Genomic DNA, 21,865 nt, shown 5'->3' on the forward strand with positions numbered 1-21,865 from the left:
CAAGGGCCCTCGGGAACAGACCTTTCTTCAGCCTCCCGAGGTTGAAGAGTCACTGTCGTGCCTTCTTCACCATGGTTTGACCATTTCAGCTCATCGGAGATGTGTAACACAGAGAAACTGGAAGTTATTGACCATCTCCACTGCGGCCCCGTTGATGAGGATGGGGGCGTGCCCAGCCTGGTTCCTCCTGAAGTCCACAATCAGCTCCTTTGCTTTGCTGACATTGAGGGAGAGGTTGTTTACCTGGCACCACACTGTCAGAGTGCCTACCTCCTCTCTGTATGCCGTCTCGTCCTTGTGTGCATGCATGCGCATTGGTGTGTGTTACATGCTGTAACAGTGTGTCTGCGTTACAGGTGCGTCTGATGTCAGAGTGCAGTGGTAGCATCAAAAGTGTCAAAAGGGTCTCCCTGATCCTGGATGATGAGGAGCAGCCCGAGGAACAGGGCCTCACTGGCCTGACGACCGCTGACAAACAATCAGGTACCGCACACACATTGGGGGAGGAAACATGTGAACATTCTTACCTGCCGTCATGCAATATTTGCGATACACAAATAAATATGTTACAAATGTGTGCGTGTGTGCCTGTGGGCGTATTTGTGTTCTCAGGGGTGATCGAGCGCTGGGAGCTGCTGCAGGCTCAGGCCAGGAGCAACCTGCTGTCTGGCCTGCGGGAGCCTTGCCAGTTGACCTCTGACCTGCGTGACATCACTTCCTGGCTGGAGTGGGTAACGCCAGAGCTGGAGAGAGTGCAGGTTCCTGAGACCCCCACCAGCATCCAAGACATGGAGGCTAGGGTCAAACAACTCAAGGTAAGGCTTCTGAATATTATACTGTACTACAGTGTCCATTTTAGGACAGCTGAGACTAAGGCTTTTTAAAAATTGAAACCATACATTGCTTGTCTTTTCCATTCAAGGTAAGGAAATGAATTACATACAGTGCTCATCTTTTCCATTAATTTTGGTTTGAGGCATAATAGGGTAATAGCTGGATCTACACAACAGATAGCTGACCTGGGACGTGGACTTATCTCTGGAGAGCCACTTTTGAGGTTTAAAAACATAGGACAAATGTACATTTTGAAGTCAACTATCCCTTTAATCTTCTCTTTAAAGGGGCAATCTGCTTTGTCGTTGTTTAAGTCAGATTGCCCCTCTACCTGTCCCTTTAAAGGCCCAGTATGTAGCTTTGTGCGTGGCCCGACCAAATGTGAGTTATAGATTTGTAATTCTTATTGAAAGCAAGTCTGATAGATCCATACCATGTGCTCTATTTCTATGCTTCCCCTTCTTAAGTTTAGATTTAGCTTCTTTTACTTTAAGCTTCAAAGCTGAAAATACTATATTTTTGGTAACTGAAAATATTTTTCTCAGCGGTTTAGTTGGTACAATAATTTTCGACACTATACATTGCGCGCTCTCTCTCACTCTCGCTCTCTCTCACTCCAGGAGATGCAGAAGGTATTTGCTCACTACAAGGCTGTCATGCTGTCGCTTAACCTGGGCAGTCGCGAGTTGGTGGGGTGTGACGGTCCGGAGGCCCGGAAGCTAGGGGAGGGCCTGGCTAGTATGAACCAGGGCTGGATGCTGGCCTGCACTGGCCTGGAGGAGTGGCAGGACAGTCTGCGTACCACTGTCATGCGCTGTCAGGTCAGTTACTGTACAGTTACAGGACAGTGGGTAAAACTGTTTGAAATGACATATTGTCAACCAGTTTTGCCTAGAAAATACGTAATTCAACCGGTTTTGCACACTGGGAGTAAATTGTTTCTCAATTTTGGTTCCTGGGGTATAGCTCCTCAAGGTTGCACATATTTGTTATTGCCCAGCAAAAGCACACCTGATTCAACAACCCTTGCCCTTCATCAGGCGTGCTTTTGCTGGGCCAGAAGAAAAATGTCCAACCTGTCCAGATGGTAAAACTGGTAGCAATTAAGTCATTCTGATGTCTTCTGTGATGTCATGGTCTGGTTGTATGCTGATTGGAAAATGTTATTTTTAGCGACCAGAAAAATAGATCCATACCTGGTTGTAAGGTCATCTGACGTCTCTTGAGTGTCTCTGCAGAAAATTCAATTATTATTATTATGACGTCCAATGCGGCGACCTACCGTCCTATCCATGGGGTGTACTTGTAGTTCAAGCTGCCTCACAATACAGAATCAATAGATGGGTTCATGCCCCTATGGGCAGTTTTGGTTTGGACAGGATTAGTTGTCCAAGGCTTACTTACTATGCACCGACCTGAGGTCCCTGACCTTTGCCCTTTCTCCTCTAACCCACGGCAGGAGTTCCACGAGACGCTGCACTCCCTGCTGCTGTGGCTGGCCCATGCCGAGAGCAGGCGCTACGCCGTCGACATCCACCACCCGGACACGCCACCAGGCACGCTGTTGGAGCACCGCAACACACTCACTGTGAGAGAGGGGAGTGGTAGGAGACATAGGGGAAAGGGGAGAGGGAGGGAGAATGCTGGAGGAGGGAGAATGGGGAGGATGGATAAGGGGGGAGGAGGGAGAGGGAAGAGAAAGGGGGGTGTGGGGTGGTAGAGGCGATGGGAGTGGGCAGGGGTGGTTTAGGAGAGAAAAGAGGTGATGATGGTTTGGGTGGTTAGAGTAAGGGAACTTGAGGGGAAAATTATGGAGATAGAGGGAGAAAAATGGAGGGAGTACACATGACTTGTCAGAGAGAATGGGGAAATGGAAAGTTCTAACGGATAGTGCAATATACACTGAGTAGGCTGAGCAGATGGGTGGCAGGTAGCCTAGTGGTTAGAGCGTTAGACCAGTAACTGAAAGGTTTCTGGTTTGAATCCCAGAGCCGACAAGGCTCTGTTGCTGTGCCCTTGAGCAAGGCACTTAACCTTAATTACTCTTGTAAGTTGCTCTGGATAAGAGTGTCTGCTAAATGACTAAACAATAAAAAAATTAATTAATTATTATTAATGTCACTTGTTAAATCCACTTGAATCAGTGTAGATGGAGGAGGGGAGGAGACAGGTAAAAGAAGGATTTTTGAGCCTTGAGACATGGATTGTGTATGTGTGCCATTCAGAGGGTGAATGGGCAAGACAAAACATTTCAGTGCCTTTGAACGGGATATGGTAGTATGTGCCAGGTGCACCGATTTGTGTCAGGAATTGCAATGCTGCTGGGTTTTTCACGCTCAACAGTTTCCCATGTGTTTCAAGAATGGACCACCACCCAAAAGACATCCAGCCAACTTGATACAACTGTGGGAAGCATTGGAGTCAACATGGGCTAGCATCCCTGTGGAACGCTTTCAACACCTTGTAGAATCCATTCCCATGAATTGAGGCTGTTCTGAGTGGGGGAGGGGGAGGGGGGGGGGGGGGGGGGGAGTTGCAACTCAATATTAATGTTTAGTATACTCATTGTAAATGTTGCACATTCCCTTATCAATGGTTTGGCCAATGAGTTTTTACATTGATAATTTTCCACGGGTTCGGAAGCTCCCCTTCGACTGATGTCTGTGTGTGTGTGTCCTTTTTTCCAGGGCCTGCAGAATGAGTTGCGGGCGAGACAGAGCCAGGTGGGCTCGCTCCAGGGTCTGTGGGGCCAGCTGCAGCCAGCGGAGGAGGAGGGGGTGGGGGAGGAGAGCGTAGAGGCTCGGGAGAAGCTCCACGTGACAGCCAACAAACTGTGGACGCTGCTCCGCCAGGTGGCCCACGACCTCAGCATTGTGCAGGAGCGCCTGGTAGGAGACCCCACACCAAGTTATTTGAATTTAACATTTAAAAAAATTGCTTCTCCTTTTTCGTTTATTGAGATCATTTAAAATAAAAGTAATTTTTCTCAATGATTGAATTGGACTTTGAGTTTACTTCCTCAATTGCCTAACTTCAATCGAATTGAATTTAAACCTGCCCCACAAACTTTGCTAGGGTTTGTGGTTGATTCCATTCCAATATAGACAGCTCAGAAAGTAAACTCAAACCTTTGTTGGTTTACATTCCTGATTTGAATGACTTGAAATTGAATTGACCCCAACAATGCACTCCACGGTTTATGGATTATGCAATCCCAATCACCAGGGACCTCCACAAGGTGGTGCACATTTTTTATCTCGCCCAACAATCACCAAGCCATTGATTCGTTGGACCGGGTGTATTAGTTCTTGGCTCGAACAAAACTATGCCCCTTCTGGAGGTGCCCCAGGAATGGATTCAGAAATGACATATTGACAATGTTCTAGAAATGCACAAAGAACATTGTTTACCAGACAGAATTGGAAACACATTTAGAAGAAACATAAGAAAACAGACTGAAACGGGGAGTCTATGTGGACTTAAAGATACAGCAAGAAACGCAAGTCTTTGTGTTTACACTGCAAAGATGTCTTAAAACAAATTTGACACAACCCACATTCCTGAGTCGTGTTCATTAGGGCACGCAATGGAAATGGATTTAAGACATTTTGCAATGGAACACCAAAATGAGCGTTTCCTAATAGACAAATCCAGGTAGTCCCTTCTTGTTTCAGTCTGTTTTCTTACATTTGGTGCCTAATGAACACGACCGTGTTGCTGGCACCATGCTCCATCCAAATGAGCCCATTGAAAGCCTGATTAAAGCAGTTAAGCTGTCAAAACATTGGTATTTATTAACTGTATTGCATCGGAACCAGGAGTGTGAGACTTTTATTTAATTTTCTAACCATTCAAATGAACAACCTGACGTGTTTACTGCCCTTGCTGCAGGACTGTGGGACTCTATCTGCAGGTCCGGCTGCGGCTCGAGCTGCAGTTGAAAGTGAGGGCAGAGGGCAGGCGGAGGGCAGTCAGTCCCCGTCTAATGCCAGTCAAGAGGAGAGCACCAATACCACACCAACCTCAGCTGGCAGAAGGTACGGACCAGATAGTTAAAATTTCTTCAGTTCAAAAATGCTTTAATAGAATATACAGTATATAACAGAAAATATAAAACATAGAAATGATTATTGTCAATGTTGAAATGATTATAGACACTTGGGCTGGAATCCAATTGAAGGTGCACTGCAGTGCTGCACTACCGACAACGTGCCTTTAAAAAGCTCTTTCCCCCCCATGTTCAGAGATCCCATTCATGAATGTCGGCTCAAGTGTTAATTGCCTTTAAAAGGCGCTTTCTCGGTAATGTAGTGGGCAGCGCTGCAACGCGCCTTTGAATGAATTCCTGCTTTGATGTAATGATAAAAGGTTAGTGGTCTCAAGACTTTTTACGTGGAGGCTGAAGTTGCCCCTAGACACTGATCTTTGGTGAGATTTGCATTTCCCCCACTAATAGTTAAGGTTAGGATTGGGTGAGGGGAAACTAATCCTAGATACGTACCTGGGGAAAACTTCATCCCGAAACAGTTGTTATGGTCTATGGAGGTTGTCTGTGGAGGATTCCTGTATGTTTTAACTGATGATTTGCCTAAGTACTGTTCTTCGTCCCTTGTCTTGGACCTCCAGTGGGGAGAAGAGGGACCCAACCCCACCTCGGTCCTTCTTCTACCGCGTGCTACGAGCCGCCTTCCCCCTACACCTCCTCCTCCTCCTGGTCCTAGTGCTGGCCTGCTTGGTGCCCCTGGCTGAGAACGACCACAGCTGCACACTGTCCAACAACTTTGCCCGCTCCTTCTACCCCATGTTGCGCTACACCAATGGCCCACCACCCACCTGATACAAACACACACACTGACATGAGTGGCCTGCTTCCAAAGCTAACCCATCGATACTCTCTGCTTAAGAGCTGGAGAGAGGACATTGTTACGGTCCCAAAATTGTATTTTAAATATCTATATTTATAGATTTGAATTTATAATTAATTTATTCCCTTAAAAGCCATGCCGATGTTCAATTTCTATCAAACAATTCATGTGATCCACCCATTTGGAACTCTTGCCGCTAACGTCACTAGCAAGTACTGTATTTCAAAGGAGACTTGTTTTTGTGAGGTTGTGTTCTGCTTGTAAAGATTTCTATCATAATGATTTGCCCTTCAAGCCATGTATTGAAGTAGCAGTCTGTTGTAGGACCTATCCAGTCCACAACAGCTTTATATTGATGTTCTTTCAGAATAATGTCACCTGCACTCCATCAAAAATGCCTTCTGTAAGCGTCTACTATTCAAATGGTCAAATTTTGCGACCCTTTGACTTGGCTGTGCGAGTGAAATGTTTAGTTGGTCGCACTGGTGTGAGCTGCACATTCTACCTGGTCGCCTCAATCAAAACGTGCAATTTTTTGGAGGCGGATAAATCCAATGAATTTGTTAAAGAGTAAAGTGCATTATCCTCATGATTCCTGAAATAAATGTGTCTGCCCTGCCTCTGTGCCTGCCTGTTTCGCTGGGACCGGCTGCAATAATGAGTCTCTCACACTCTTCTCCCCCCTCGTGATTGTATAACATTTAAAAAAACAACACTTTGGAAGTAACTAGTCTCAGCTTTCTGTAGGTATCATTTTTTTTCTCAACGATCATTATTGAGCTCAAAGCACACTATTTTATAATTATCTGATATGGCTTTGAAATACAGAGAGTGTGAAATGTTGCATCAGCCATTGCAAGTGCAGTAAACCTCATTGCAGTTTTTTTTAGGACATTACATTTACTGTTAGATTAATACATGGCTACTAGCAGTAGGTGTTATGTTTGGAGTTAGCGATCTAGCTAATGTGTTTTGGAGTTTCCACTTCCTCCGGTGGTGAAATAGCACCAATTAAACTAGGCCTATATATAATATTAGTGCACATAACGATAAAGCCAAATTCATCTCTATTTCACAAAAAAAAAAAAAAAAAAAATGAAATCGGGAAATTCTAGAGCCCTATTTTGACAGTAAAATACAACAAAAAAATAGCCTAATTGTCAACCCACTGGATTAGGTCACATACCAAAATATTTTTAATCATGCAATCCTGCTTGGACATGTTAGAAGTAATAACTTGTTTATTGAAAACAATTTCAGTAGTCCCTTACACTTAATGATGCATTGTGAATGACATAAGAGGATGACTGAAATGTATTTTATTGTGTGACCCTGCTAATTGTATTGGGGGGGTGTTATCACCAGATCATGGGCTGGTGTCACCAGCTGAAGAAGTTAGTGGCACCAGTGAAACACCTAGGAAACATTTTAGTCTGGAGACCTGGGTCAGTGTGTATGAAGTATGTGCACTGTATTATTTCCAAATAATATAATTTTGATGTTCTTCACCTCTGAACCTGCACAAGCATTCGTAGCAGTTAAATCATATATCAGAAAGTGTATATTGAGGTAGCCAACATGAATGGGTGCCATTTTGACACCAGATTGTTAAATTTTTTTTATGGAAGACATGTTGTTAAACTGTACGTCTTTGTTATTGTCCTCTCCTATACTGCACTCCCTGGAAATATGGAGCCACTTTTCCACACATCGATACTGTGTAACCAATCAAGAGCACATCTGTCAAACTGAATATTTTGTAAGGGGGAGAATTTGAAGAGCGGAAGAGTATATCTTTCACGATAATGAGACATTGGCAGACTGTAGGGTAGATACCAGTAGTAACCAAGACACTGTTATAAATTGGTGCAGAAATAAATAATAGCAGTTTTCATTTCAATTTCTAAAAGTAGAAATCTACTCTTTAAATTAGAAAAAAAAATGAATTCAGTAATCATTGTTGCGAAAAGACATTTCCATGGCTGCATAATGTACAGTTGAGTAGGACACTTAAGCCCTAAAGATGGTGGTGTGCTAAATGATTTAGGCTCTCAAACAATGAACTGTATATGTATGCCCCTTTTCTCTGGCAATAAACATTGTTTGTCTTACTGAACAAAAACTCCAAGGGTGTATTCTGTGGAGACTGTTGAAAATGGTAATTGTCTAGCTTGATGCTAAGGATGCACACACACACCATCTCTGAATTTGTTTCCTAGATCACTTTAGAACAAAACACAAAAGCTACTGATCCCCTGGTGCTACATACTACATATAAATAACAGTATAGAATGGAGACTGTTAAAAGGAATACACTACACAAAAAACTATATTTTTTGTATTTTGTTAATTTGTCACATGCAAAATACTGACACACACAATTTAACAAAATGCTTAATATAGTTTGAGTGTTTTTGAGTGTACTATTTCTTGAGCGCAAGGACACTGTTCTTGAGAAAGGACGCCACTGGCACAAAAAGTTAATTCATTTATTTTTTATTCTTCAAAGAAAGATACTCCTGTGCGACGGTGGGAGAAAATCCACATAAAAATTCACATTGGGAAACCTTGACATTTAAAGCACTCACGTTACAGTTGAAAAAGCATGTGTATCCTTATCCTGCTGGCAGTGTACAGCATTCTCAGAGATCGTTCAAAGCAGAATGCACAGCTGGGCTACAAATGGCTCAGTCATTGGGAAAGTGAAAGGACTTGTGCACAGCTGACTAGTTGAATAAAAAATAGTTAACTCAGAAACATTTCTTGCCTCGAGAGGAGTCTACTGTTGGTGTTGACAAAGATCAATGGTGTTTGTCTTATAGTATTAAACAGCTGATGTGAGCTATGGCCTAGACTCAGATCAGATCTGCATTAACCCACGATAAATGACATCTGCATAGCATATTGCTTTTGTTTGGACGAGGTCTGGGGTAACTGCGTTGGAGCTGTCAAATCGGCGAGCACCCACTCTTGTGGTCATTGTCACGAAACCAAACCCATCCTTAAATCCCACCCGTGTTAGAAGTTCAGAATGAGAAAGTGTAGGCTATGTAGAAATTACACCGCCCAAACAAAATAAATGATATGCAATGCAGTTGTCGGTTATCACGGGTTAAGTCTGAACTGATTGAATCTAGGCCTTAGTTAACCATTTTTCTAAATGACAGACTAAATGGACCCAGAGATAGCAATTAGCATCCGCATACTATTTTAGATCTCATGTTAAAGAGTAGAACCTCGAGTTACGGACTGACCGATCAAACGGGAAATATGGAACCGGGAAATGTATTATTAATTGCAAAGAAAACGTAAATGTTGCTCATGCGCCTGAGTCTGTAGATTACAGAAACGTAAATGTTTTTTTTACTAAATGGTTAGAAAATACATGTTAATAAGTAATTCATATTGTCTACATGCGTTAAATCCATGTCAAAGTAAAGAATACGTCAGCATTCTGAACAACCTCCATTCCCGAAGAGTTCATATCTCCTGAGGTCCTATACTGTACTTTGTTATTGATGCTAGAAATCCCCCCAAAATGAGACATTACAAATTAAAAGTGTGGGATGCAGCTATGGCTGTCTGGTCATCAAAAGTAAATAATATGCTTCCTCGACCAGAGTAAATATAGCCTAGGTAGGTAATATAGCGCTACTGAAAGGAAATTGGCTAAATTAGCACAGGAAATAAAGCTAGCACTCTGCTTTTCTATTACTACAAGCTTGGCAAAAGCAGACTGCGACATAGTTGATTATTAAGGCATTGAAAAGGCTTTAATTAAAAAAAAAACCTGTGTGAGAACTAGGCGTTCGTCTGAAGCCGAAAATATATCATTAGGCCATATGTGTTTTTGGATATAGGCCTAATTTAAATGTGCATTATCGTAGCGTCACCATCTTTATTGCAAAATGAAATAAACACAATTTTAAGCTACATATTCATTTGACAGAGGTAATGAACTGTCCATTGATCAGCACAGCAATATATAAAACAGGACCATGTTAGTAAAACAAGTGGTTCTGAGTTTAAGTCAATATTACGCAAATAAACTAAAGGTAACAGAAATAAAGAATGCAGACAGGCTCTATATACACTGAGTATACCAAACATGAGGAACACATTCCTAATATTCAGTTGTTTTGATTGTGATCCTATTGTGTGTATCTTTAGGACCTCACATTAGTTGAATGTATCATTGGCATTCTAAGGCCTGGATTCAATCCAATGCATGTTGTAGAGTGTTTACCGTGACCATACATTTAGGAATATTGCCTTTAAAAGCTGCATTGTCGACAGCGCTAACATGACTCGGGTTGAATCCTGGCCTAAATATTGTCAGGTGTGAGGACAACACAAAGCTGATGAATGGATGGAAAGGCCCAGTTAGCAGGTGGGTTATGTTATAGGCAACACCTTACTTGAACCAGTCATAATCACCCCTACATAATACTGTTATCACAAAGACATAACAGATATAATAAACAGTCAGGACAGCTGATGTGTGCGTTTAAGACAAGCTGGTCGCTATGTAGAAGGCACAATCTAAACACTTTCTTGGTCGCCAGTAGCAACTACACAAAGTACAACAGGTCTAAAACAAAACACACAAATAAATGTATTTTCTACTTCGGGTTCGCACGCCTAAGACCCTCCCTCCAAAACTGTCAAGATGACACCGTTTTTTAAACCGGGAATTGAACTTGTACTGGGCCTTATTGGGCCAGTCATAAATAAAGTTGTACATAAACATAACAGCGTTGCACTGTGCTCTTTGAAAGGCGTGAGTCTTATTACAATATTACAATTATTGTTTCTCTTCATTTCACCATGCTTTCTTCCCGGTAGGAATAAACACAGAAACAACATTGTGGTCAGAATTCGATCACATTGCCCACGTATGAAGGGCTGAATTTTAGCTAGAGACACGCGGACGTAAAACTGACATTCAAGTAAGTCCCAAATTAATTTGTATGAATGTTTGAGTCACACTCCCATTACTGAAGATGAGATTGGACCCATAGGCACTTTTTGCGAAGGAATTAAAAAATCTGCCGTCTTAATTTGCATCTTTATTTGAGGAGACAAAATAGTGTCATTTAGATTTTTATTGTTGATTCAAACAGGACTTTGTCCCACGGTGTATGATGCTATTCTTATTGTGGAGTCCACCTTAAAGGGAATGTGTTCTAGAGTGGAATGACAGTAGCATGACCCTTCACCTCCACCTTTTCAGCTGGAAATATATTTGTTTATTAGGACATGTGCCTAATTTGCGTACTGTATGCAAAGTTTGAAGCTATACAGATGGTGGAACAAAAACCTAAGGGTAAAGCAAAGGAATAAGATCTTGAGGTGAAGTATATAGTTTTAAAATGTGTTTTTCTTTCTTCCATGACAGTTAAACAATTTGAACCAGTGCAAATGGCCATTATCTTTTGATTGTCACTCAAAGTTATATTTATTTATATTGATGCTTTATTTATACAGATTATCCCATTGACAGTAAAAAAAATAAACAACACGTCACACACCAGATAGGTGCAGCGAATATGGGTTGTTTTACAGGGTCAGCCATGGTAGTATGGCACCCCTGGAGCAAATTAGGATTAAGGGCACGTCGGCTCAGGTTATTGGCCCAACGCTGTAACGGCTAGGCTACCTGTCGCCCTCCGACAGTACAAAAGAAGAGGGGAGAGTCCATGATGACTGTTGAAAGTGCCTTTTCTTGGGCTTTTCTGTGTCCCAGTAGGCTACTCCTAACTGCCTTCCTCTCATCTCCTTTCCCTCATTGCCACTCATCCACTGATGTTTAATTTCAAACTTTCTCGTAGATTCTACTTTCAAACTAGTCTGGCTGATACCGAACTTGAAGTCTCCTGACTTCAGAGTCTGGAAAGGCTGTTTTGATGTTGTCAGGACGATGCGTTGATAATGAAGGGCTGTGCTTTTGCTGGTTGGTTCTCACTCAAACACACGAGCGCCACTCCCTTCCATTACAACTGTTGGATTTTCAAATCCAAACAATGAGAGGTCTCAAGCCCCTGGGGGGAAAAAACAGTTCATAAAACTAAATTGATGAGTCCGCTCAATTTCTGAGCAAATGTTGCATTAACAAACTGCCTCCTTTCCAGACCAGTCAGTCACAACTTTTCCTCGCTGTGTGGTCACGTGGGTCGCCCCAGCTAGGCTACATTCAAACCTGATCATAAACCAAAAGACAGCTTTAGCAGGGACATTAAATATTGTTATATTTTTTATGTTTGCGGCCTCCGAGAAAACAGTCAAGAACAGTGCTAATGCCTGAAAGGAGTTTTCATTGGACAGCATTGGGATGCAGCCCCTCCCAGGCACGATCTGAAAAACCCTTATACTCGTTCCAGTTCCTCTGTTTCAGAGTGGTGTTAAAAGCCGTTCCAAGAAGTAGCCGTCCACAAGGGTCCCAGTCACATTCTCTCCATTGTCCTTTTTGCTGCTAGAGATCCCTTTTCACCACTAATAAAGTGACAAAGAGGAAAGGACAGAGAAAGGGAGGGGATAATAGCAGGTTGGCGTCAGAAAATAAGAGTTCTTTGTCTTTTTGAGATCTCTGAAATTAAGGATCTATTAAGAGACACACACACACACACACACACACACACACACACACACACACACACACACACACACACACACACACACACACACACACACACACACACACACACACACACACACACACATATGCTTGAAGCCAGGGTAAGCCACGTTGCGGCACCCTTGAAGTTGTTTGAGGGGTTTAAGTGCCTTGCTCAAGGGCAAAACGGCAGGAGAAGGAATGACATGAGACAGGAGAGTGTATACCTGTCTTTCTACCGGGGTCCCTGCAGTCCAATTGCTCCTGCTGTTGAGGCTCGCTTCTGCTGCTGGGGGTCCATGTCTGGCCGGGGCAACTGCTGAGGTGGTGGGCTGCGGGGGGCTCACCTCTGGACAGGGGCCCGCTGAGTTGGCTTGGTGGGGCAGCCGTGGGCTGTGCATGATGTGGGCATCCAGCATCTCCAGCAGCAGGTCGTACAGGGGCACCATGTTCTTCATCTTCATGCAGTGCAGGTGGTCCATGCCCTTGTTACTGCACAATGAGCAAAGACAGAGGTCATGTACACTCACTGCTTTTCGTGATACAGAAGAAAAGAAAATACACAGAAATGGGCATAGATTCAATCAGATCAAGTATTAACCGGTGATAGCTGGCATGCTAATGTTTTAGCGGTGTCTTGGTGGAACTGGTTAGAGCTGTCAAATCGGTGAGCAGCTGCTCTTGTTGCTCATTGTCGCGTTAGAAGTTCCGAATAAGAAAGTGTAGCCTAGACTGCCTTCAGGAAGAATTCACACCCCTTGACTTATTCCCAAAAATGTTGCGTTATAGCCTGAATTCAAAATTGATTCAATATATTATTTTTTTCAGCCATCTACACACAATACCTCATAATGACAAAGTCAAAACATGTTGCTAGACATTTTTGCTAATGTATTGAAAATGTAATCTCATTATCCTACCCCTGAGTCAATACATGTTAGAATCACCTTTGGCAACTATTACAGCTGTGAGTCTTTCAAGAGGTGTACAAGTCTCTTAAGAGCATTGTACACCTGGATTGTATAATATTTGTACATTGTTATTATAAAAATTCTCACAAGTTGGTTGTTGATCATTGCTAGACAGCCATTTCCAAGTCTTGCCATAGATTTTGAGCCAATTTAAGTCAAAACTGTAATTAGGCCATTCAGGAACATTCAATGTCATCTTGGTATCTTTAGGTTATTGTCCTGCTGAAAGGTGAATTTGACTCCCAGTGTCAGTTGGAAAGCAGACAATCAGGTTTCCCTCTAGGATTTTGCCTGTGCTTAGATCTATTCTGTTCCTTTTCATCCTAAAATACTCCCTAGTCCTTGCCGATTACAAGCGTATCCATAACATGATGCAGCATGCTTGAAAATATGAAGAGTGGTACTCAGTGATGTGTTGTGTTGGATTTGCCCCAAACATAACGCTTTGTATTCAGGACAAAGGTAATTTCTATACCAGTTTTGCTTTAATGCCTAATGCATGTTTTGGAATATTTGAATTCTGGCCTCATGGTTCCTTCCTCTCCAGCAACTGAGTTAGGAAGGACGCCTGTGCCTTTGTAGTGACTGGGTGTATTGATACACAATCCAAAGTGTAATTAATAACTTCACCATGCTCAAAGGGATATTCAATGTCTGCTTTTTTTTTACCCATCTACTAATGGATGCCCTTCTTTGCGAGTCACTGGAAAACCTCCCTGGTTTTTGTGGTTGAATCTATGTTTGAAATTCACTGCTCGACTGAGGGACCTTACAGATAATTGTATGTGTTGGGCACAGAGTCATTCAAAAATCATGTTAAACACTACTACTATTATTGAGTCCATGCAACTTCTGTGACTTGTTAAGCACAATTTTACTCCTGAACTTATTTAGGGTTGCCATAACCTAAGGAGTTGATTAGTTATTGACTCAAAACATTTCAGCTTTTCATTTTTAATTCATTTGTAAACATTTCTAAAAACATAATTCCACTTTGACAATAATGGGGTATTGTGTGTAGGCCAGTGTCACAAAATCTCAATTTAAGGAATTTTAAAATCAGGCTGTAACACAACAAAATGTGGAAAGTCAAGGGGTGTGAATACTTTCTGAAGGCAATGATAGAAATAAAGACGCTCAATATCTTGCGACATTGATCACAAGATATTAGCTCCTTGTCCCTTAGCCTCTTAATAATTGCGTAATGGTAAACCTAGACACGTGCATTTTATAGTGTTCTGAGTGGTGCCGTTGGTTAGATCCATTTTATGGGCCTATAGCATTCAAATGATAATGGAGTCAGATGGTATATCATATTAGGGTCGTAGACCCCTACACTCTGTCATCCTCAGACAAAGTCAATTTTCACTTATCTACATAGTTCCGACACCACCAAAACAACCGCGATGTGGATGTCAGCTAAAGCGGATCTGATTGAGTAGAGCCCATGGTCTTCATCAGATTACCTTGTAAACACCATGTTGGTTGAAAAGCTTTTTCTGTATAACGCAAGCTTAATTAAAAGATCACTCGTGGTAGCAGCAAACAGTCGTGACGGTTGTCTCAGTCGTGGCGGTAGTGACAATGGGGTGGCTCAATCTTGACGGCGGTGACCGTATTGAAAATTTGACTATACCGTAGTGGCAAAATGATAACTGGCTAGTGTGATAGTTTTGATCGTATTTTGCCTGAGCGATAACTACAAAGTGTGACGGAGGTGACTATATTGTAACTGCCAAGAGTGAAGGTGGTGACTGTATTATGCCTGAGCGATAACTTGTGAGTGCAATGATGGTGACTGAGAGGTAACTTGCGAGTGTGACAGCGGTGGCCATATTGTGGCTACTGTACCTGACGTGGCGGATGTGTGACAGCAGCATCAGCAGGTGGGCGAGGCGCGCAGACTGCTGCTGAAAGCTGAGGCCTGTCTTTGCGATGGCCCACACCAGTGCGTCTGTTACGCCATCCAGCAAGCGCAGGAGCTTCGAGCGACTCTGCAGCTCTTCGCTCCCCTCCGAGGAGCTCAGGCACATGTCTGCGACCACAAAACACACACAGTTGAGAAAATAAAGAAAAAACGTAATTGTAGTTGTCGCAATGACTCAAAACCACATTAGCCCTCTGCGCTAAAGCCTTTATCTCTGGGAGCTAGCAAAAATCTTCAGGTCTCAGGAAAGGTGACTTATTGTGCAAGCACATTTCACCAAACCACCTTTGCTACACTTCATAAATAATTTCCAACATGTAGCATTATTAAATGCGATTACTTTGGTTACACAGTTAAGTGAAACAAAATGTTATTTTTCGTGATCCACTGACCTTGAAACAGGTTCTGACTGTTAGGTCTTTAAGTGTTAAACAGTAACTATGATGGGAGTAGAGAGAGACAGTGTTCTCATTAGGCCTTGTCAGAGTGAGTTATTCCTCTGGTTGTCCTTGCCAACCCTCCCTAGACTCCCAAACAGATAGGATTACACTGGATAAATGGTCCAACAGACTTGTGGTTAATCTTGATATGCATGATATAAATAAATAAAATGGGAAGTAAAAAATACTTATAAAGATGCAGTACCGACAGACAAAAGTACAGACAGAAGGCCAGACAAACGGATGCATAACACACAAACACACACTCATGCGCAAACACAAACACACACATTAACACCCACGTACTGGAGTTGAGGAGGATCATGGCCTTGAGGCAGACGTACTCCTCCCTCTGCAGCTTGAGCTCTCTGAACCGGGAGGTGGCAGCTAGCAGCATGTCAAAGATATCCACAAAACCCTGCACACAGCTCCCCTCTTCCCTGAAAACACAGACACACAGTCACACTGCATTTGAATACTTCTTTTGGATCCACTGTGAAAATATTTTAGAAATCATACAGATGCTTAATCCAGGAGTAGAGAGAGGGTGGTCACCTGTTCAGGCTGAGGTCGGGGGAAAAAATGAGCCTACCAGGGTGGTCCACAGACCTCCACATGAGCCCTAGCATCAGCACCTCCAACCAGCAGCACTCCAACAGGTGCACCTGGTCGAACAGGCACAGGTCCACAAATCCTGTAAAGACATAGCAGGGCCCGTATTCATGAAGCGTCTCAGAGCGCTGATCTAGGGTCAGACTCAATCCATAGTGCTGAAGAGCTGCGCTACAGCACGTTTCAAATTTAAAGGCAATGTTCCCGCATACTGCTCACGGTACACGCGGTTTTGTTGTTCGCAATGTAATAATGATACTTTAAAAAGTCATATTTATGAACAGCAAACAGTGAGTAGATTATGGCTCCGTACACACTCAGGTAGAACTGATATACAACACATTTGACGCAATGATTGTGACACCATTTATGTTTGTGATACATTGGAGTGTTTGTCAGAACAAAAATGTTTACACTACCATTGTGCACAACCTATTACTTCAATGCAGAATATCTCTCCACTGTATCACAACCGTTGTGTCCAATGCGTTGTACATCAGCTGCACAACTTAAGGGTGTACACGGCCATTTACATATGACCTTTTACTTTACTTCAACCCTAGCAGACAATGGGGTTCCACTGAATAAAGCAGGGGCAATGCTTCTCTAGCACAGAAAACTAGACATCCCAAACTACCCTACTTTTTGCAGCGTCCCTTAGGAGTGTAGACTATAGTACATCGATGCTCATTGCCCAGTCTTTGTATTTATTATGGATCCTCAATTAGCTGCTGCCAATGTTTGTGTTGCTTCACAGTCCCTGCTGTTCCATAAGGTGTATTTTTATCTGTTTTATTTATTATTATTTTAAAATCAACCAGGAGAGATTGACATGCATAATTAATGTTTGCTCTCTGAGCCCCCCGAACCACATATACCCCAGGAGACATGGGTACAAATCCCGTTTCAGACCTTCCTTTGTCTTCTAATCGGTCTTCCTTTTTACATTCTGACTACCTGAATATCACTGTTGAGAATAAAAGAGACAACAGTTGTTGAAAACAGGAAATTAGAACATTATTACACTGTTATGCCGGAAAATGTTAAGAAAAATGTATTCAATTGATTCAGGTTACTCAACAGTAGGCTGTACTTAATGCTCTGTCACTCTGTTATTGTCACACCCATTGACAGAGGATACACATATAGGCTTTACATGGACACAGGAACACAAGACTTTTCGGCCTCCTGTTCATTGTGTCAATGTTTTATACAGTTTTTCTGCTGTACTCAACTTGTGCACAAAGAATGGAATAGAATTGAACATATGATGCTAGGAAAGTATTGTTTTTTAATTGTGGATGAAGAACAGACAATAAATCAATCAACACCAACCTGGGATCTTCTTGGCCCAGCTGATCATGTGGACCAGCTCCTTGTCGGCCAGGTTGGTGAGTGACATCATGACGTTGGCCTCCGTCAGGGGCCTCCTCATGTCCTTCTGGAGGAAGATCTCCGGTGGCTCTGCCGCCATGATCCGGCCAATCAGCTGCTCCGGGGTTAATACTGTGGGGCAGAGTTCCTTGATTGGCTCGCTCCCCTCAGCTAGGACCCGCTTGGGCCCGCTAGCAGTGCCCCGGGTGAAGAAGCGACCCACGCGCCTCGGTTGATGACCCCGGTAGCTGCTGCGGTCGCGACGCATGCCTGAGGGAAAAAGGAGGTGTTGAAAAACAAATTATAGTCCCACTAAGCGCAACTCAGATGGGATGGTGTATCACTGCAGAATGCTGGTTAAGTGTGCCTTGAATTCTAAATAAAATCACTGACAATGTCACCAGCAAAGCAACCCACACCATCACACCTCCTCCTCCATGCAGAGATCATCCGTTCATCTACTCTGCATTTCACAAAGACATGGCGGTTGGAACCAAAAATCTCAAATTTGGACAGACCAAAGGAAACATTTCCACCGGTCTAATGTCCATTGCTCGTGTCTCTTCTTATTATTTGTGCACTTTAGTAGTGGTTTCTTTGCAGCAATTTTTTTGTGACAGCATTTGAAGAAACTTTCAAAGTTCTTGAACTGTTCCGGATTGACTGACCTTCGTGTCTTAAATTAATGATGGACTGTCATTTCTCTTTGCTTATTTGAGCTGTTCTTGCCATAATTTGGAATAGGGCTATATTTTGTTATACCACCTCTTAAGAAGGAAAGAAATTCCCCAAATTAACAAGACACAACTGTTAATGGAAATCCATTCCATACCTCGTGAAGCTGGTTGAGATAATTCCAAGTGTGCAAAGCTGTCATCAAGGCAAAGGGTTGCTACTTTGAAGAATCTCAAATATAAAATATATTTAGATTTGTTTAAGACTTTTTTGGTTACTACATGATTCCGTATGTTTTATTTCATAGTGTTGATGTCTTCACGATTATTCTACATTGTAGAAAATAGTAAAAATGAAGAAAAACCCTGCAATGAATCGATCGGTATGTCCAAACTTTTGACAAGTACTGTAGGTATTCAGACCCTTTGCTATGAGACCCGAAATTGGGCTCAGGTGCATTCTCTTTCCATTGATCATCCTTGAGATGTTTCTACACCTTAAATGGAGTCTACCTGTGGTAAATGCAATTTATTGGACATGATTTGGAAAGGCACACACCTGTCTATATTAGGTCACACAGTAGACAGTGCATGTCAGTGCAAAAACCAAGCCATGTGGTCGAAGGAATTGTCCGTAGAGCTTCGAGACAGGATTGTGTCGAGGCACAGATCTGGATAAAGGTACTAAAACATTTCTGCAGCATTGAAGGTCCCCAAGAACACAGTGACCTCCATCATTCTTAAATGGAAGAAGTTTGGAAACACCAAGACTCTTCTAGAGCTGGCCGCCCGGTAAAACTGCGAAATCGGGGGAGAATGGCCTTGGTCAGGGAGGTGACCAAGAACCCGATGGACACTCTGATGGCGCTCCAGAGTTCATCTGTGGAGATGGGAGAACCTTCCAGAAGGACAATCATCTCTGCAGCACTCCACCAATCAGGCCTTTATGTTAGGGTGGCCAGACAGAGGCCACTCCTCAGTAAAAGGCACATGACAGCCCCATGACAGAGTTTGCCAAAAGGCACCTAAAGGACCCTCAGATGAGCAACAAGATTATCTGGTCTGATGAAACCAAGATTGAACTGTTTGGCCTGAATGCCAAATGTAAAGTTTGAAAGAAACCTGGCACCATCCCTATGGTGAAGCATGGTGGTGGAAGCATCATGCTGTGGGGATGTTTTTCAGCAGCAGGGACTGGGAGACCAGTCAGGATCGATGGAAAGATGAACAGAGTAAAGTAGAGAGATCCTTAATGAAAACCTGCTCCAAAGTGCTCAGGACCTCAGACTGGGACGAAGGTTCAACCTTCCAACAGGACAACGACCCTTAGCACACAGCCAAGACAACGCAGGAGTGACTTCGGGACAAGTCTCTGAATGTTCTTGAGTGGCCCAGCCAGAGCCCGGACTTGGACGCGATCGAACATCTCTGGAGAGACCTGAAAATAGCTGTGCAGTGACGGTCCCCATCGAACCTGACAGAGCTTGAAAGGATCTGCAGAGAAGAATGGTAGAAATTCCCCAAATACAGGTGTGCCAAGCTTGTAGTGTCCTACCCAAGAAGACTTGAGGCTGTAATCGCTGCCAAAGGTGCTTCAACAAAGTACTGAGTAAAGAGTCTGAATACATATGTGAATGTGATATTTCGTATTTTTTTTCTCTATAAATTTGCAAACATTTCTAAAAACCTGTTTTTGCTTTGTCATTATGGGGTATTGTGTGTGTATATAAAACAATTTAATCAATTTCAGAATAAGGCTTTACCGTAACAAAATGTGGAAAGAGTCAAGCGTTCTGAACACTTTCCGAATGCACAGTACTGCAGGATTTTGTTCCAACTAGGCACCACACGTGACCAACTGAGCCAATTGATCAGTTCAGGGATAAATTCGCCGAACTGATCAATAAATTCAACACACCTGGTCTTCCAGGTCAATTAAATCAAAAACATGAAGTGCCTGCAGCACTCCAGGGCGAGGGTTGCCTACGCCTGTTTTAGAGAGTCTGTTGATAAATTCAAATGAAAGGTACACTAAATTTAAAGGGATGGCTTTAGATAAATGTATGGAAAACCCTAGTGAATGAAAACTCCATGAGAACATCTATTGGCCAGCCAGTGGGAGTGTTTTCAGTTCTATTTCTGTGTTTTTTTTATTTATACATTTGTAAAACCCTTATGGTGTATTGAGTGTAGATTGACGAGGGGAAAAAACGACTTAATCAATTTTAGAATAATGCTGTAACAGAACATAAAATGTGGAAAAAGTCAAGGGGTCTGAATACTTTCCGAATGCACTCTATATCTCACAGATAGAAAGAGAGGGAATATCACCACAACGATTAATGGGCAAGTGTCTCTGACAACAATAGCGGCTGTCTTTATCCAGTTTACGATTCTACATGTTGAATCGGCACAAAGCCACAGTTCGCCGGCACCCAGCAGGTGGTCACTATGACACACCACTGCGACGGCAAGCGAAAGGACGGCCACCCTATGCTTTCTAGACTTCAGTCGTCTTGCATAAAGTAGCCTTGTACTTTACTATCTAGGTTTGGATTTAAAATCAAAATGTTCATCTTGACGAGGAAATGTGTGATCAACAAACAATGAAATGACAACCGTACCAACCTGTGTCTCTATAGCAACTGAACCGTAATTTAGCTTGGTAGAAACAGATCATTACATTGAAGGGAGCAAAACATCCTAGACATCCACCTGATGCACAAGGCTCACAGAGTAGAGAAAGCAAATAGCAACTATATTTCTTGTCCACTTGCAAACGTGTGTGAATGTGTGGGTCCCCGGGCGAGCATGTGTGTGAGTATGTAACTACAGTGCCTTGCGAAAGTATTCGGCCCCCTTGAACTTTGCGACCTTTTGCCACATTTCAGGCTTCAAACATAAATATATAAAACTGTATTTTTTTGTGAAGAATCAACAACAAGTGGGACACAATCATGAAGTGGAACGACATTTATTGGATATTTCAAACTTTTTAAACAAATCAAAAACTGAAAAATTGGGCGTGCAAAATTATTCAGCCCCCTTAAGTTAATACTTTGTAGCGCCACCTTTTGCTGCGATTACAGCTGTAAGTCGCTTGGGGTATGTCTCTATCAGTTTTGCACATCGAGAGACTGACATTTTTTCCCATTCCTCCTTGCAAAACAGCTCGAGCTCAGTGAGGTTGGATGGAGAGCATTTGTGAACAGCAGTTTTCAGTTCTTTCCACGGATTCTCGATTGGATTCAGGTCTGGACTTTGACTTGGCCATTCTAACACCTGGATATGTTTATTTTTGAACCATTCCATTGTAGATTTTGCTTTATGTTTTGGATCATTGTCTTGTTGGAAGACAAATCTCCGTCCCAGTCTCAGGTCTTTTGCAGACTCCATCAGGTTTTCTTCCAGAATGGTCCTGTATTTGGCTCCATCCATCTTCCCATCAATTTTAACCATCTTCCCTGTCCCTGCTGAAGAAAAGCAGGCCCAAACCATGATGCTGCCACCACCATGTTTGACAGTGGGGATGGTGTGTTCAGCTGTGTTGCTTTT

The 21,865-nt window shown here is 42.7% G+C and overlaps 2 protein-coding genes across 23 annotated transcripts in view; one reads left to right on the forward strand and one right to left on the reverse strand.

Annotated features, from left to right (window-relative positions):
• Positions 1 to 7,821, forward strand: part of syne2a (spectrin repeat containing, nuclear envelope 2a) — a 232,865-nt gene extending 225,044 nt beyond the window's left edge. For 12 of the 19 annotated variants that reach the window (XM_090243070.1, XM_090243074.1, XM_090243071.1 and 9 more), the window contains 6 exons: positions 357 to 815; positions 1,455 to 1,655; positions 2,294 to 2,422; positions 3,522 to 3,722; positions 4,726 to 4,871; positions 5,461 to 7,821. In XM_090243070.1, the coding sequence (XP_090099196.1) occupies positions 357 to 815; positions 1,455 to 1,655; positions 2,294 to 2,422; positions 3,522 to 3,722; positions 4,726 to 4,871; positions 5,461 to 5,671 (1,347 nt within the window). In that variant the 3' untranslated portion in view covers positions 5,672 to 7,821. The remainder of the gene's footprint in view (positions 1 to 356; positions 816 to 1,454; positions 1,656 to 2,293; positions 2,423 to 3,521; positions 3,723 to 4,725; positions 4,872 to 5,460) is intronic. The other 7 variants (XM_090243079.1, XM_090243083.1, XM_090243080.1 and 4 more) reach the window with 1 other exon arrangement.
• A 361-nt stretch (positions 7,822 to 8,182) lies between these two features.
• Positions 8,183 to 21,865, reverse strand: part of esr2a (estrogen receptor 2a) — a 39,891-nt gene continuing 26,208 nt past the window's right edge. For 3 of the 4 annotated variants that reach the window (XM_036984518.2, XM_036984517.2, XM_090242387.1), the window contains 6 exons: positions 17,598 to 17,906; positions 16,206 to 16,344; positions 15,957 to 16,090; positions 15,135 to 15,318; positions 12,540 to 12,804; positions 8,183 to 12,191 (listed from right to left, as the gene is read on the reverse strand). In XM_036984518.2, the coding sequence (XP_036840413.2) occupies positions 12,186 to 12,191; positions 12,540 to 12,804; positions 15,135 to 15,318; positions 15,957 to 16,090; positions 16,206 to 16,344; positions 17,598 to 17,906 (1,037 nt within the window). In that variant the 3' untranslated portion in view covers positions 8,183 to 12,185. 4 annotated transcript variants of the gene reach the window in all.

The sequence above is a fragment of the Oncorhynchus mykiss genome, chromosome 8, assembly GCF_057628025.1.
Source record: "Oncorhynchus mykiss isolate SJ-2025 chromosome 8, ASM5762802v1, whole genome shotgun sequence".
NCBI classification, from domain to species: domain Eukaryota; kingdom Metazoa; phylum Chordata; class Actinopteri; order Salmoniformes; family Salmonidae; genus Oncorhynchus; species Oncorhynchus mykiss.